The sequence below is a fragment of the Phoenix dactylifera genome, unplaced genomic scaffold (assembly GCF_009389715.1).
Source record: "Phoenix dactylifera cultivar Barhee BC4 unplaced genomic scaffold, palm_55x_up_171113_PBpolish2nd_filt_p 000089F, whole genome shotgun sequence".
Classification (NCBI taxonomy): domain Eukaryota; kingdom Viridiplantae; phylum Streptophyta; class Magnoliopsida; order Arecales; family Arecaceae; genus Phoenix; species Phoenix dactylifera.
Window position 1 is genome coordinate 1,172,451 of NW_024067678.1, and position 18,060 is coordinate 1,190,510.

Here is an 18,060-nt window from a genome sequence, read left to right on the forward strand (position 1 = left end):
ATAGCTTCAAGGGGGAATCTCATAAGACAATTAGGACTTATTTGGTTCGAAAGAAAAGAAGGTGGAAAGTATGGTTAAGGAGAAAACGAAGAAAGATCTTTTATTTGGTGGAAGTTTTTAAAGGAGGGAGATGGAAAAATAGTATTCCTAGAGAAATAAGATTTGTTTCATGGAACAAAAAAACTATGAGGGACAATGAAAAATTACTTTTCTATTGGTTGGAAATTTGAATATTTTTTTTCAAAATTATCCTTAAGCCTGCAAAATTCATAGATAAGATCTTTTCTTTTATTAAAGATATAATACATATGTCATATAATTTTTCCAGAAAAATAGATGCTCAACCAAATATAAGCTACTCTAAAATATACTATTTTCTTATCGTTAATTAAACATACCAAAACTATTTTTCTAGGCATCATATTTTCAGGAATCAGTTTTCTAGAAAAAAAATATTTCACGAACCAAACGAGTCCTTAGTGCATATAAATTTTGAAGCATTCTAATTAGCAAATCAGTCAACCATAAAAATTTGTCACCGCAAAGTTTTATTCTTCTGTTTAATGTATCCAGGTTGGTTAAACTCTATTCAAAAGGGAGAATCAGAAATAGTGTATTAACATAAACTTAGTGTACATTTATCCACTTGCATAAGTCATATCAAAGCACAGCATTTTATTTTTCATGGCCTAGTAAGATCCCTACTTACTAATACTACTCTTCAACTATGGAACTCTATATTAAACGTAGCACTAGCTTAACTTACCTTAGATACATTTATGTATTTGGCTGGTCTTGGGACAACCTCCTCTCACCTCATATTCAAGCCTACCAGTACATGAAAGGATTTTGCAAGCGCCATGCAACGCATGCGACGATGGCTGTGGATTGGATCTAATGATCCATTCTAGTGCATTCTCAAATAATTCTAGCTCACATGCAATCAGATTCATCATAATAATTCTAGGGCATTCTTCGCATGATTGAGTTCGCATCCCTAATCTTGATGCGCCCGTTCAACTTGTCCTGCTTTGTATCATATTTTTGAAGCTGCCGAGATATCAAGCTGTATAATTCAACGAATAATAAACATAAGAAGTTTGTCAATAAAAATTGCTCAGAAAGTAGATCTGAAGAAATATGCTAAGAAACAAGCGTTAAGTGAGAAAAGCCTCCAGGCTTGGAAGCTATCGCCGGCGGGTGGGACCCGTGAGGCCAACTTAACTTGTATGCACCGAAGACGAAAAGGAATATTTTATAACAAGCTTTACACCTGCTTCAGGCTATTGATTACGAAATATGTTTACGCCCACGGCTGCTGCCTTTCAACGTGATTTGTTTTCTTGGACCGCTCTGACAAGCCAGAGAGGAATAAAAAGGGAAAGCAAAAGAAGACACGGAGGAGAAAAGTAAAAGAAGGGGAATACCCAATCATCCCTCACAACGTTGACACCACGAAATAGACAAGGACAAGCAATCGTGGAGTGAAGGAAAGAGAGACAATCACGAATGAGATTATTAGATTTGTTTTCAAGACCATCACGATGAGAGAGAGTTAAGTGGGCTCGGCGAGAGAAAACCAAGTAGAAAGCCACTGCACTGGGCCTTAACCACCAGATTTTGTATGTGATTGAGAGTTGCTACCCTGCCTGCATGCTGAACTAGGATGCAAGAAATGATGTGGTGGGGTTACCTCCATGGTACATCATTACATCCTCCTCATATCATTCCTCATTTGATATACCTCCCTCTCTCTCTCTCTCTCTCTCGTTTGTTTTGGTTGTATATGCATGCATGAATGTCATGTTTACCCCCCATGGTCTTCATACATATGTTGATGAAGTATTGAGTTTTCTTTCTGAGTATCGTAAAGCAAATATCCACAATGAGAACACTAATGCATGTATGCATACAAGGCATGTATGTGCGCGCGCATATATATACATATATATAGATAGATAGATAGATGTATATATATATATAGAGATATATATCATTCAGCAACTAGAATTATTGGAGTAAAACACATTTTGAAACTTGGTACCTAGCTACCACTGAAGCGATTCTCATACTTTGCTACGCGATTCTCATAATCTGCTTTCCTCATTGTGTACTTGTTGGGCTAACTGGAGTTGGTGTAACTTTAAATAAGGATACTAGAAGTCTGTTGAATTTGAGTCTGCATTGGGTGCTCATGCATATGCTTGCACTCATTAAGATGACTTCAAGTAAGCAAAATCACTTCTCAATTGGTTATTAACAATAGATTTATACCAACCATACTTGATCATATAAAGCTACTACTAGCATGATCGAGCCGACCAGATCGTAGATACAGTCTTCCACCGACACAACTGCTCGCTCATCAACCCACACCGACAGCGATCGATTCCAACACAAGATTCGTATTAATTTCCCTTCTTATGTTTCAAGAATGCTGCTTCCTCAAGGATCTCTCTTCCTTTTCTTTGGACTTATATTATTATAATAGGATGTGTTGAATAAGAAATTTAGGCAACCAAGTCTCAGATAATGGCAAAGGAAAGGCCCTGGATGCAACACAAGTGAGTGTTCATGAGGGCCGAGTCCTCCATGAGTACAAACCAAGCTATTTCCCAAGTTTCTTCCTTGTTTTCTCATGGACGTGGTCCATGCCCTTCTAACCATCATATATAACATGCCTATGACCGTCCATGCATGGTGCCCTTTGTCCGCATACTCGGTGTGGGAGCTAGATCTATATTTTGTGTAGGATTGCCAAAAGAGGGGCAGTTCGGGTCCTGGCAATGGGTCACCACTGCTGCAGCAAGCAGAAGGTCAAGAGAGGCCTGTGGTCTCCTGAGGAAGATGAGAAGCTCAGCAAATACATCACTACCCATGGCCATGGCTGCTGGAGCTCTGTCCCAAAACAAGCAGGTCCCTCTCGCTCTCTCTCTCTCTCTCTCTCGATCTCTCGATCTCTCCCTCTCCCTCTCTCTCAGTCTCTTTGGTTTGGGATTTCAGGCCTGCAGAGGTGTGGAAAGAGCTGCAGGCTGAGGTGGATCAACTACCTGAGACCTGACCTCAAGAGGGGGTCCTTCTCAGCACAGGAAGAAAGGGTCATCATAGATGTGCACAGGATCCTAGGCAACAGGTCCAACAAAACCCTAATCTGACAGAAGAACCTGCATGAATGTTAATAGCCAAACACCATGGACTTGTTTTAATTCTATTTTCTTTTCTTTCCAAAACTCATTTCAAATTGCATGTATATATACTCTCTTCATGAGTACTTTGTGTGCCTTGATCTATTCAGGTGGGCTCAGATAGCAAAGCATCTTCCAGGGAGGACAGACAATGAGGTGAAGAACTTTTGGAATTCATGCATAAAGAAGAAACTGATTGCCCAAGGATTGGATCCCAAGACCCACAACCTAATCCCTGCTGCTCGCCCTAATAATAGCATCAATTCAGCCAATATCTCTCAGTTCCACCACCCCCAGTCATCAACCACACCATTCACCATTAGTTCCCCCATCAAGAGCTTTGAGACAACTCAGAGCACCCCAATGGACATGAACACTTCTTTGGTCACATTACCTCCCCCACCTACTCTTCCCTTGCATGAGACAATACCTATCTCCACCTTCCAATACCAAGATGCCAACGTCTTGATGAGCTACAAAGATCAAAATTCGCACACTTCAATCGACTTTACCCATGGTTCTTCTTCTTTAGACCAGCCAAACATGTCCTCCTCTTCATTCCATCAGCCTGGATTTATGGATGATTGCATGTGGGCTAGTACTGTTGAGCCACTGGAAGCCCCAAGGCAAAATGAGGTAGAATTCCAACAAGGGCAAGGCCAAGCGCAAGCATTAGCATGCAAGATGGGCTTCGATGGGCCCAATGAGGAGAAGAGGCTAGAGATGGAGAGCTCCTACAACAGTTCAACCTTCGATATCGAGCTCATGGAATCTGCATTAATGCCTTCTGGAGTCTTTTGCGGTGGGAGCTCAATTGAGCAACTGCAGTGGGATTGCTAGCTCTCGTTCTCTCCTACTTTCTCTTTTTTTAATTTTAGTTGCAAGACAGGTAGAATGAGGCAGTTTGAACCAGAAATAACAATTGGAGAGATGATCAGGAAGTTCATTCCATTGCAAAACATTTTTTGAGGTTGCCTGATGTCGACTCTAAATGTTCATTAGTACTTTTCATGGACTTGATCAATTCCAAGTTCTCACATTTTCTTTCATTCCATGCATTGTTATTGATGAAAGTTCAGCTAGTTACTTTTTTTTCTTGTTCGTGTTATCCGCTTGTCTCTGCATGCATGTCGTTCCAAATTTCTTCAACTAAACAACACATTTTGCACGGGCGCAGAACATCCATGGCATCAAAGTCGAATTGCAAATAGTATTCTTTTTCCACTTTCCCAAGGTATGTTGTGTCTTATCTTTTACGGCGGAAGAATAAATTCTTGGTTTGGAGTTTTTTCTCAATGATAATAATAACAAATTTGCAACCAATTGTTCAGAATATTTTAGAAACTAATAGAAGCATTACTCTCATTAATGCGTCATAACTCTGACTAGTCTATTAACATGGACAATATGACTATGGGGAGAAAGTGGAAATTTTGAAAAAGTAAATTAATGTTAGAAGCAGACGTGCATGCCATTCTTTTTTACAGTATAACTTGACATAGGCATTTTCTAGTTCTAGGCTTGTTTGGTTGAATAAAAGTTTGAAAGTTTTTGAAATGACTTCAAGGAAGTGCATTCTTGATAGCTGGGTTTAAGTTGTGGGTATTTGGCAACAGAATGAAACAGCTGAACGGTTTTGACTCTCCCTATTACCAATACGTGTAGGTGTTTTCCCTCAGACTGTCACTTGGAGAAGGAAGAGAGAAGAGGGCCCTATGGAGAATATGGTAAGAAATCTGTAATAAAATCCGATCACAAAGACCGAACTTATTATCTTCATGCATGAGGATAATAAATTACCTAGTAGAAAATATTTCAAAATTATTACAAACAGAGCAAGCAAGAAATCCTTCATTTCTATATAAAATAAGATTGGCAAAGCTGAATAGCACAATACGTTACAGTACCAAATTTGACTAAACTTCACGGAATGCTTATGTGCTCCACTCAACTGGTCAACATACCCCAAATAGCTTTTGTCACTTTCAAGATCATGATCCAATTTGAGTACCTCTATAGAATAGATTCACCAGAAAACTATTGAGTAGAAACAAATGATTGAGTTCAGTTCCTCCTCATTCGAAAATTATTCGCTGTGGGGATATGGTAATATGGAGAAGACAAAATTATTTGAGCCCCATAGTAGCAACAAGAAATATGCTAAACTATTTGCAGGAGTGGAAACTGTAGGGGTCAGAAAATTGCTACCTTCCAACTAGGAGCTGACGATGCATAAGGATAATAAATTACATAGTAGAAAATATTTCAAAATTATCACAAACAGAGCAAGCAAGAAATTCTTCATTTCTACACAAAATAAGATTGGTAAAGCTAAATAGCACAATATGTTACAGTACCAAATTTGATTAAACATCACGGGACGCTCATGTGCTCCACTCAACTGGTCAACACACCCTAAATAGCTTTGGTCACTTTCAAGATCTTGATCCAATTTGAGTACCTTTATAAAATAGATTCACCAGAAAACTATTGAGCAGCAACAAATGATTGAGTTCAGTTGCTCCTCGTTAGAAAATTATTCACTGTGGGGATATGGTAATATGGAGAAAACAAAATTATTTGAGCCCCATAGTAGGAACAAGAAATATGCTAAACTATTTGCAGGAGTGGAAAATGCAGTGGTCAAAAAATTGCAACCTTTCAACTAGGAACTGACCATGCATAAGGATAATAAATTACCGAGTAGAAAATATTTCAAAATTATCAAAAAACAGAGCAAGCAAGAAATCCTTCATTTCTATACAAAATAAGATTGGTAAAGTTGAATAGCACAATACATTACAATACCAAATTTGACTAACCATCATGGAATGCTCGTGCTCCACTCAACTGGTCAATACACCCCAAATAGCTTTGATCATTTTCAAAATCCTAATCCAATTTGAGTACCTTTATAGCATAGATTCATCAGAAAACTACTGAGTAGCAACAAATGATTGAGTTCAGTAGCTCCTCATTAGAAAATTATTCACTATAGGGATATAGTAACATGGAGAAGACAAAATTATTTGAGCCCCATAGTAGCAACAAGAAATATGCTAAACTATTTGCAGGAGTGGAAACTGTAGTGGTCAGCAAATTGCAACTTCCAACTATGAACTAACCAGTTACCAGTATCGAGTCTGTATTGATTGAACGATTAGCTTGTCTTTTCTTGCTTCTAGATGTCACTATATCCATAGCCTCGTATTTTAAATCGGAATTGGAAACCCTTGCCCTATCAATATTGTAAGCTGCCCTTCCCTTCATCTCTTTCCCTCTATCTTTCTCTTTCGCCCTTTCAAAACTCTCCTAAATAGAACCTGCACTCGTCACCTCCCTCTCAACTAGGAAGCTAAAACCACTATAGAAGCATAGGGATATGAACAAGTCTTTGCTTCTTTCTTTTATTGTTAGCTCTTTAACTTGTCTAAACATGGCACTCTTTCTATCAGTGCTAACAAGATGGTTTAAAAATGAATAATTGGTAATTTATCTGATTTACAACACCCATATCTATAAAATGATTTGAACCATTTATTAAAAAAGGGCATCTTGCACTTTTTTTTTCAATGCCAAACTTTATTAATTTCATAATTGTCTCGTTGAATGCAGAGGAAGGTCTTAAAAAGTCCTATGTATGCTTAGTGGGAACGGAAACCCCAAGGGCACTGGAATCGAAATATCTGCGAGATCTGGGTCATAATTTGTATCGATTAAGGCTCATGGGGGCACAAAACAAAAAGGAAAGAGAGGGATATAGTTTTTATTGCTTTTGGCATAGCAGGCCTCCTAGTGGGAAGCCCTTCGAACCTAACCAATCTGAAAGACAATTGCATCTGCATGGTGACTCCTTTGGAAAGAAGGGTTTCAATCTGTGGCTTATCTCAACCCTTATCTTCCAATATTAATTGGTTGATTGTTTCGCTCCTATATCTCCCAAAAGGAAAAAAGATTACTAAGAGTTGTTTCATAGATCCACAAGAGATATTTGGGTTCTCTCAATAAATAAAAAGTGTATCATGCATGCCTAAATCTAACTGGAGTTCACGGTGGTGGAGGAACCGGCTATGCTAGGTGTGGAACACGATCTCTCAAATAAGCAAATTGAAAGCATGTGTGTTAAGGGCATATAGCTATTAATTTGAATATCGGACACCAACCTTGAAGGAAGACCCCTCTAGGGTTCTTTTGTCGAAGAGAGTTTTAAGGGCTCCTGGTGAAGGAACAAGACCAATGAAGGAGTGCCACTACATGTGATATTTTGTACAGATTAATCTTCACACATTGGCTTATGAAAGTTAGCTTGTGGGTTAAAAGCCAACAAGCAAAGTAAGTCAAAGCTTTATTATGAAGAGGGCAGATGAATGAATGGAATGATGAAAGAAGGCCGGTCGGTCTAAAGATTTTGAATAAGCCTTTTTTCTTACTACATAATTCCTTCTAGTATTTTTTCCTCTTCTTGTTCACAAATTCATGCTAATGAAATGATATATCATGGTAGACAAAAAGGCATTAATTATTATATTGTGTTAAAGCTTTATCACCTTGTTATATATTTTTGTCTTCTAGGTAATATGATTTCCTTAATTTGAGAGTCATCTATGACCCTTTTCACTCTTGGAAAAACTAAATCAGCATTCATTATGATATACTTTTATCTTATAATTATGTGCATATTTTTATGAATTTGGAGTTTATAAGTAAGAAGGCTTCCTAGACCAATAAATATCTAGATAGGAAATCTCCTTCTAACAATCATTTATTGTTGACCAAAAAATTTGAGATAATCATATAATTTCATGTATAAGTACTTATTACCTATTCTTTCAAATTACTACTCCTCATTTAGGTTTCTCAGCAGATCTCTTTATTCGTTTAAAGTATTTAGTATAATTTACTCAAATGATTCATGTTAACAAATATTTGACTAGCACAAGTAGCCTTCCTTGCGCTGTGTTCTTATTTATTCTTCCCAACTACATAAAGTTGCAATCTTCCTTATTCTATGTCCATTTTATCAAATAATATTTCTTTCACTGTCAGAATTCAAGAATGATTCAGCTAGAGATAATGATTCAGAACTTTGAGAAAATGCATATTGAAAATTCGACAAAAGTTATGAAAGAACTCAGATAACTAAGAATTAGAAGAATAGAAATAAAGAAGTCAAGTATTGAAATATTTAACTAGTTACTAACATGGTGACAAGCATGAGAGAGGTGAGTACGACAAACTATAGCAACCGTAATTTATTTCTTCCAAGCATAAGTCTCAATTTGTTCTAGAGGTTTTCATTTATTTGCAAGGAAATTATAAAGTTTACAAGTTACACATCAAAGCAATATTAGAGCTTATTTGAAAAGATTAAATAATCCATCAAAGTTAACAAGAAAATGTTCTTTTACACAAAAGAGTATAAGATTAGAGCCACATATATATGAATTGTATGAGTATCATATAGAAATTGTAGGTTAGAGGTTATTAACCGCTAGGAGTTTTAGTTGGCCTATTATGTTTAGCAACAATGAACCTACTGATATGTAATAACAAGGCAACCTATTAAAATATAGGGAAGAAAAGGTATTCCAATTTCTTATTGCTTTTGGAAAACTTGGATCATACCTTTAACTTTCAACATTAGTCATAGCAAACCTTCCAAAGAAAACTCAAGAAAACTTTTTAAAGCCCTCATTTAGGATATCATAGACAAAAGTTGAATTCCACCATGCTACCTCCTTTTTTTTCTTTTTGGCCTTTCTCACACGCAAAAGAAAAATCCAATAAGCAAAAGAATATTGTTTCCACTATTCTCTGCACTTGGAAAGAATACACTCTTGGGCATCCTCAGAACAAGGAAGGCTTCTCAAGCATTAGAATGTATAACTTGTCTCCAAAATGAGCGCAATCTATCTCATTAGGTAGCTCAATCCAACCCTAATTTTCCAGCCTAACCTGGAACAAACCCGAGAAGCAAGTCAAACTAGCATAATCTCCATATTTTTGGCCTCAATTAGAAGAGGCTGCAAAAGAAATTTCCAAAGATGTGGCTAGACCACTCCAAGTTGAATGTGGTACCACCAATGTTCAATATTCCAAAGTTCCAACCAACAAATAGACTGATATATTGTGGCCACTTGACCAGGACTAGTAAGCCTGCAAGTAGGTTTTGTTGGACCCCAGACCCAAATTCATAGCAAGGGTGTATGTAGTCAGGCCACGTTAATGTTATCAAATGGCAGGGCTCCAAACCCAGGAGCTCCTCCCCCGTTTAGGCCACGCCCGCCCACTCCTCCTAGGCACCAGCACCGCCACCCCGGCCTGGACCCCTTCGGGACCCACGCCTCCGTCTTCACTCTAGAGGCCATGATCGGCAGCTAATACGAGGAGAAGGCGTTGCATGGATTGAGGTGGGAGAAAAGACAGGATGAGTTGGAACTAATACGAGGAGGCTTAAGCCTGGTCGGTGCAAATGTTGCGAGAGGAACCAAACTGTATGGTTCTATTGAGATTGTTGGGAAAGTTTATGATGGTTCTGCTGGTTGATGGATTTAGATTTGGAAAGCCGGAGATATAGCTGACTGAGGAGAAGCCATTGCATGGATTGAGATGATTAGAGAATTGCGACGCTAAGCAAATATTGCTGAAGAGTGAAGCCGCCCACCTGTAAAAGAAGGCATGATAGAGCCCAAGCATTTCTGTTCGTGATTATTGAATTCTGGAATTCTATTTATTGTTCTGTTATTATTATGGTGTAGAGCTGTATTTATATTGTTGGGAACCATTTTCAAAGAAAATAAATGGAGAATAAAATTATATGCAACAATTACAGCCTTTGCAGACAAGTGCTCTCTAATACCATAAACCTGTAGCTAACAAAAAACAAAAACAAAAAAATCCTGTAGATTGGAAAACTGTTAGCTCTTAGAGAGGAGAGATGTACAGAAAAGTTCAAATCCAGATGCAAGGGGAAAATTGTCTCTAAAAGAAAAGAAAAGAAAAACTATTTGGATAGCTTGATGTCCTGTTCTGGAGATTCTGTCAAGAAAACTTTAACGTATAGTATCCTCTACGCGCTGAGTATCTAAACAAGTTAAAAGTGCAATGGATGGTAATCTAAATGGAGGAAGAAATTTGAAAGATGCAAGAAAGAGTATTAGTGGGACAACACCTATTTTAAAAGCTTTATAAACCTTACAGGAAAATATCTTAATAAAATACGTATATAAAATGATAAACATGAGCATCATTTAATTTCATGTTTGGACTGGAAAAACTCAGTCCATGGAACCCAATCTGGAACCCAAACATGTTCACATGCGACAGGCTCTGTGTGTAAACTTTTCATCACCATGATTCCGTAGGATTCAAGAAAATAATTATCAATGCATGTTTACACGGTTTTGATCCTCTAAACCCCGACTGAGCAACAATATTCTAGACCATCTTTTTAGCCTTCAAAAAGTGGAAATTCGATTTACCTACCCCTTTAAGATAGAGATTAGCATGCCACCAGTCTAGATGTGTGTTTCCAACATGCTATCGGACGTGCTGGTGGACTGTGAAATATTGAGTGAGAGAAGTTTTCCGAGGGCTGGATGTGACAACAAGAACTAGACGACCTACCAAACCAGTTTCTTCTAAAAAACACTAGCTAGCGTCAGGTATTTCATGCTCACGACAAAGCTCATCTAAATGTAGTACAGTTGTAGACATCACGCATAAAACTTTAGTTACAAACAAATTCTATGCAGAGGACTTTGTCGATGCTGAAAATCTAAGAAAGGAATACTACAGTGTTCATCCAAGATTCCAAGCTCCCCCAGAGCGTTGAGTGAAAGATCTTAGGTGAAGATAATGCTGACATCTACTCTGGGCTGTGGACAATACTGTCCACCAGCATGAGGAGAAGAAACCAAAAGGTAGCTCTTGTAATTAGAATTTAGAGAAAGGAATGCCAGGATGACAAGCTGTAGTGCTGGTTCAAAGAAAAAGAAAGGAGTGTAATGGAGAAAAAAAAAATTAGCTGGGTAAGGCACTTCAGAAAGCTTTCTTAAAAGATATTGATTTCTTCCTTTATAGGTGCAAAAGGATTCTTGAAAATCCTGTCCCCAGGATACAATACCCAACACAAAGGTGATATAAGATTACATTTCTTAATCACCTTGGATCAAGAACCTATGCCCAAAAAGATGAAGTGCAGAAGGAAAGTTTGAGAAAAGGAAAGCAGTAAAATAGAAAGTCGGAAGAAGGAAGCAAGTTATATCTCGGTTTCTCGTGTTTTGATAGATTTATAAGAGTCCAAACACTGCATATGTTTGGAGCGGTGCAACTTTCTGGAGTCCAAATATTACGCATGTATCTTTTCAGAAACAATGCAACTCTACGTATTCTTATTTAACGTTCTAGAAGTTTCCCAAAAAACTACTTAAGAGTTTAAAAACTTTTAAAATTTCAGATAATACACTTCTTATTAGAAGTAAATACTTAATGGAGTTTTTTATTTTTAATTTTTAGTATTAAGGAATAATATTGTCAACCTCCGAACCGAGATCATGAGTCGACAACCACCTCATACTTATTGAAAACTCTTCATACAAGCATGCAAGATATCTCAACACGATATCATAAAGCAAGCAGCAGAATAAATTTAAATAATTAATATTTAAATTTTAATTTAAATAACTAAAATCAAATTTTAATATCTCATACAACCAATCAATATTTAAAAGACTTGCATCGAACTCTAGTCAAATTCTGATCTAAATTAAAGATATCAAATTTGGTTTCTAGTCTCTCTCCGGATCATAACTCCATATTAGCTTAGTTCTTATAATCTGTAAAAATAATAAGATGTGGAGTAATGAGCTAGACATCCCAGTAAGTAATAAACACTTTAACCAGATTAATCAAACAATAATTTAAATAATTATTTACATAAAATAATTATTTAAAATTTATTGATTCAAAACCAAATTTCAGTATGCAACACTATCAAAATATTATGCATGCCAAATTCAATCTTTCTCAAAATTAAATTTTGTTCATAAGTCTAAATTCTTCGAGATCATCAACTTCATCTCGACAGTCATAAACTATGACCACATGTATACCCTATGGCTGGGTCAGAATATGAGATCAATATTAATCAAATTGCCAACATATAACCCCCACTAGTAGGATATCGATATGCTAACATGTAACCCCTACTGGCAGAGTATCGATGTACCAGCACATAACCCCTATTGGCAGGGTATCAATATACCGACGCATAACCCCTACTAGCGAGGTATCGATGTATCAGTGTATAACCTCTACTGGAAGGGTATCGATGTATCAGCGCGTAACCTCTACGGGCAGGGTATCGATGTACCAGCGCATAACCTTCACTAGTGAGGTATCAATATACCAGCGCATAATCCCTACTGATGGGATATCGACATACTAGCACATGACTCCCACTAGCCTGGTATCGACGTACCAATGCATAACCTCTATTAGTAGGGAATCGACGTACTAGTGCATAAACTCCATTGGCGAGGTATCGATACATAGTCAAGTTGCGAAACCATCTTGAATCAAATAATCTTTCCATAAATCATTTTCATGTTCCAAATCAAAAATATGCAAAACCATTCAATATCGAATTTAATTAAACATAATTCATAATAAAAATACCTTCAATATGCATCAATTAATATTCCATAATAAGATATATTCAACAAATAAATACGATGCTTTAAGTTCATAAATCACAAATAATACGACTCAAAACTCAGTAACATAAATATTATATAATTTGTTGATAAATCTAGAAAAAGAGATATACTTAATTTAAGAGCGAAACCAAACTACATATCTAATTAATTTTGACGATCCTCTCAGAACCTAAGACTCCAGTCATTGGATTCAAGGCCATGGGACGCCCAGTGGAGAAGGAGAAAGAAATTGGCAGTGGTTTAGCAGTGGCGATCGGTAAAACTTGTCGGTAGTGAGGCGAAAGGGGGTGTGAGGTTCTTTAAATAGTCATTAGAGGCTAGATTTTCTAGCTCTTGTAGAAAATCATGATAGAGAAAAAAGTTTGTTTCCTATTCCAAGTCGAATAGGGTCCTAAACATTTTTTCGTCTCCTACTTCAAGTTGAATAGGGCTCTATCTGTTTTTTTGCCTGTCTCCTACTCCAACTCTTATATTTGGGTCAGTCAAGTGAACTAGGCTCAGTTCCTTATTAGCTGAGCTAGGTATTGCATTCTCTCCTCTTAAAAAAAAATCATCCTCAAAACTTTCTTACTATATAGAGTCTTCAAAATTTAAGGGTCCCTTTAATTCCAGGATTTTCTGAAATTCAATGAGTCTTTCTTACAAAAATTATCTTGCCAAATTTTTGATCCCATTCCCTTGGGAGAAGGTGCTGGTGTTGGAATGATGAAAGGGGTTGATTCCATGGCAACGCTTGAAGGTTCTACATTATATGATCTAATTCAAACTGGAATTACTTACACGCATGCTGCAGTTGGGGTTGTAGTTCGTTTGAGGAAAGAATTATCACTGGTGAAAAATATACCTGTGCTGTTTGCAATTGATCTAGTATGATCATAGTTGCCTCCAATTAAATCTGATATGCTATTTATGAACCCATTCTAGTTGCAAAATTAGCTATATGATTCAATACTAACATTATACATGTTCTTTTCCTTTTTGTCTTTGCAGTCTAACAACTGGTTTACATTCAGTGAATATCAGGAACCTGTGACTGCACGTTCTTGCCAGCCAATTCATGCAAGGGAACTTTCAACAGTTAGTATCATTTCATATATTTCTATAAATCTTGCTTTGCAGTTGAGCATCATCATCTAGTATTCTTTAGTGCTACAGAGTAATTAAGGTTCATGTGATTTCTGAAATCTTTAGACGACACTCTGCAGAAGTAAGGATTACGTTTTCCTGGCATGCCCCTGATCCTATGTCGTCTCTGGCTGGCACTCAATGGAATAGTTTATTAAGAAAATTTGTTTATTATATTGACTGTTCGCTTATTATCTAATTTTAAGTTGGCCTAGAATGTCATGCTAGATACATCTTGTTATCTTTGGTTTTGTATGCTTCTTCCCTTGTATATGTCCGATATAATTAATATACGGGAAATTAATTCCCCACCCTCCGGATGACTCGGCTATAACAAACAGAATTGACCCCTCTTGGTGACAGAAGAAAATGACATTGTGTTCAATTTAGTAAAACCTTGGCCAGAGTAATTTTTGTGAGGAGTCACAGGATTTGTAAAGTTGAAACACATATTGGAAGAACTGATTAAAGAGTTGACAGTGAACTCTGAAGTCATCCTAGGCATTTGGAGTCATAGGGATGAATTATACGGTAACCATAATCCAAGGGTTCCAGAATATTGCTTTACAATCATTCAGCCAATCCGGACGTCGGGTACCATTGCTAGATGGTTACTTCGATTAGTACAGAAAATCATTCTTATGCTACCGGCTTAGGTTCGAACCTATAGGGTCACACGCATAGAAGTTTCTAGGTTGATCAATTGATTGATTGATGATTAAGAATCATTCAGGGGTAATTTGATCAATTTGATTGACAAATTATCCTAAGCAAAAGTTGCAGTAAAATAATTATTGAATTATTAGAGGATTAATTAGCAATTAGATTGCTAATGAACTCAATTTGATTGGGTAATTGGGCTTAGGTTGAGCCAAGTTGAATTAGATTCAATTTGGGCTACATTAGGGTTTGACCTAATTGGATTAGGTACGACCCAAGTGGATTGGGCTTGACCTAATTAATGGGACTTGACCCAATTAGATTGGGCTTGATCCAAGGTCCTTATCTGATAAGGATTCTAAGTTCAAATATTCAAAATTTGAATTAAAGATCAATCTCTAAAATTTAGGAACCTAGCTTTCCTTCTTGGAGAAGGAAATTGACACCTCATCCTTATCCCCTTGGTAATCCTTCTTAGAGAAGGAGTGTTCCACGAAATTAAAAGTGATTATTCTCCTCTTAGTTGCCGTATTTCTCAGAATTTGGATTTTATCAACCAAATAAGTTCGCAAAAATAGAGGTGTGGCGTGGGTGGGTCCAAGACTATAAAAGGACCTCCACGCCTAGGGTTCATGATATGCTTATTGGGTTTTCAAAAGGGTTCTGAAAATTTTAAGATTGGGTCGTCCTCCTCTTCTCCTTCCTCTCCTTCGTCTCCATCCTCTCCATCCTTCATCTTCTCGAAGAAAAATTAAAGGTTGAGTGCTTCGAAAGAAAATGTTCAACCATTGCAGCACCTCTGCGCAAACTAGCACTCCCACAGACGACGATCTTCCGAGAACTTTGCATGGATGATTCATAGAGGCCGGACGCGTGTACGGCAATAAAGCGTGTTCAAGGAGTCATCAAAGACCTCCAGTGAATTAGATATGAGATTTGATCTTAAAAATTAAGATTAGATCTTAAACATTTTTGCTGAAATTTCAGAATTGTATGTTGGACATACAATCATAGTTTCATGCTTTACATAAACATTTAAATCTTGGTATTTAAATTTATGGTAGAGATTAGATCTCAAGCATGCATGAAAATTAAAGAGTTTAATTTTTAATTGCTTCCACTGATTTTTAGGAATTTTTTAAAATCATGCATGCAGCCCAGCCCGCAAGGGTTCCTTTCAATTAACTCATTATACTTACGAGCAAGATTTTCAATCCTATGGAATGGAGCTATCCCGGTTTTTTTATGAAATGAGATGAGCTGCCGTCCCACCTTGTCCCGACATAGGACAGTAGATGTCTCAAGATATGCCGATTGGAACACTGGAACAATGGCAGTACGGTCGTATCCTAGTACTCGGGATGGTATCCCATCCCATTTTCCTGCCAAGTCCACCTGAGTCCTTACTAGAGGTGGGCATTGGGCCGGGCCACCCATGGCCTGGCACGACCCGCTTGCTATAGTAACGGGCCGTGCCTAGCACGGCCCATAAAAGGGGGCCGGGCTGAGTTAAGAATTCCTGGCCCGCGGGCCGAGCCCGACACGGCCCATAAGGGCCTGGGCTGGCACAATTCGTGGGCCAAGCACGGCACGGCCCGCAAGCCAGCCCGGCACGGCCCATAAGGGCCTGGGCTGGCACGATTCGTGGGCCAAGCACGGCACGGCCCGCGAGCCAGCCCGAAATGGCCCATAAGGGCATGAACTGGGCCTGGGCCGGACCAGACACGGCTCGTCCCCCTTAAAATAAATGGGAATAAATTTTTTTTAATAAATTAATAAATATTGGGAACTAAGGATTTATTAATATAAAGCCACCTTAATGGTGGGGGGTTTGGCATAGACCCCTACCAGTTTATTAATTTAAATCAAAATGGTACATGAAGGGAGGTTTGGACCTTGGTCTGACCTCCAGAATACAATAAGAAAGGAGAAAAAATAGAGATGACTCACTTTAACAATTAAAAAAATAAAAATGTACAATTATAAAAAATTAAAAAATAAAAATAAATGATCAAAATCTTACTAATCATCAGTATTCACTATTCAGTAGTGTTTGTATCATCATCATCAAAGGATGTTGTATCATGTCCACCTTTATCTTGAAGTTTCGCCTCAGCATCCAACCAATTTTTGAAGCAGAGAAACATCTCAACTGTTTCGCCAGTCATCCTACTTCTCTTTTCGTCAAGAACACGCCGACCTGCACTAAAAGCGGATTCCGATGCTACTGTGGACATCGGCATAGCTAAAATATCGCGTGCAATTGCAGACATAACAGGATATTGATTTTTAACACTCTTCCATCAAGAAAATACATCTAGACTCTCTATTTGATTTTCATCATATGCAGACTGAAGATCATTTCGTAAATAAAATTCTAATTCACTGCTTAAAGATGAAGAAGATGAAGATGAACTTGAAGCATGTGTGTGTTTTTGCTGTGCAATGAATGAAAAAATAGATGACGAACGAGAACTACTAGAAGAAGAAATAGAGCTTTGTACGGAGAATCTAGATCCACGAATTTTTTCATCATATATAGCATAAATATCATAAAGAAGTTGTTTTACCTCAATTTTAGCAGGTTCAGGATCTTGAATCATATTTTCACAATATACATCAAGTAAAATTAGTACACCATTCAATTTAACTCTTGGATCAAATACAACAGCTAAGTTATGCATAGGACATATCTTGTCCCAATACTCATTCCATTTAAATTTCATTTGTTCAATAATAGGCATTAAAACATCATCATATCTAAGTTCCGCAAATTTTTGACTAATCATATATGCTTGTTGTAAAAATGAACATGAAGTTGGATAATAAATACCAGAAAGAACATTAGTAGCATTATAAAAACTAAGCAAAAAATCTTCCAAAATTTTTTCTTTATTCCAATCAATTTCAGTCAATGTAAAGCCTAATCCACGATCATTAATATATGCACTTAATAAGTTTTTATGTAGGTATGCATCATGTATCATGCTATATATTGAGTTCCAACGAGTAATTACATCAAATTTAAATTTTTTAAAACATTTACCATGATTTATACATAGTTTCTTAAATTCTTGAAGTCTTGATCTTGAAGCATGATTAAAAAAAACTGCATTTCTAATTTTTGAAATGACATCTTGAATCATACCATGCCAGCTTGAACAGAAAGATTTAAGATATGACATGCACATCTAATATGCAATAAATTTTCATTTAACATGGGATGCAATGAGTCCTTTAATAATGTAACAGTAGAATTATTATTAGATGCATTATCAAAAGTAATAGACATAATTTTATCATTAATATTATATGAACATGCAGTTTGATAAATGGCATTTGAAATTTGTTGCCCAGAATGTGGAAAATCA

At 37.1% G+C, this 18,060-nt stretch overlaps 1 protein-coding gene across 1 annotated transcript; it reads left to right on the forward strand.

Moving 5' to 3' along the window:
* Positions 1 to 2,527: 2,527 nt before the first annotated feature.
* Positions 2,528 to 4,234, forward strand: LOC103713530 (transcription factor MYB26-like). The gene is made up of 3 exons (XM_008800491.4): positions 2,528 to 2,916; positions 3,004 to 3,133; positions 3,296 to 4,234. The coding sequence occupies exons 1-3, from the start codon at positions 2,787 to 2,789 to the stop codon at positions 4,023 to 4,025; spliced, it is 990 nt and encodes a 329-aa protein (XP_008798713.1). The 5' UTR covers positions 2,528 to 2,786; the 3' UTR covers positions 4,026 to 4,234.
* The last annotated feature ends 13,826 nt before the right edge of the window (positions 4,235 to 18,060 follow it).

Coding starts and splice junctions, on each gene's coding strand:
- LOC103713530 (XM_008800491.4), top strand. CDS start 2,787: ATGGGTCACCACTGCTGCAGCAAGCAGAAGGTCAAGAGAGGCCTGTGG. Junction 2,917..3,003: donor CTCTGTCCCAAAACAAGCAG/GTCCCTCTCGCT, acceptor TTGGGATTTCAG/GCCTGCAGAGGTGTGGAAAG. Junction 3,134..3,295: donor CACAGGATCCTAGGCAACAG/GTCCAACAAAAC, acceptor TGATCTATTCAG/GTGGGCTCAGATAGCAAAGC.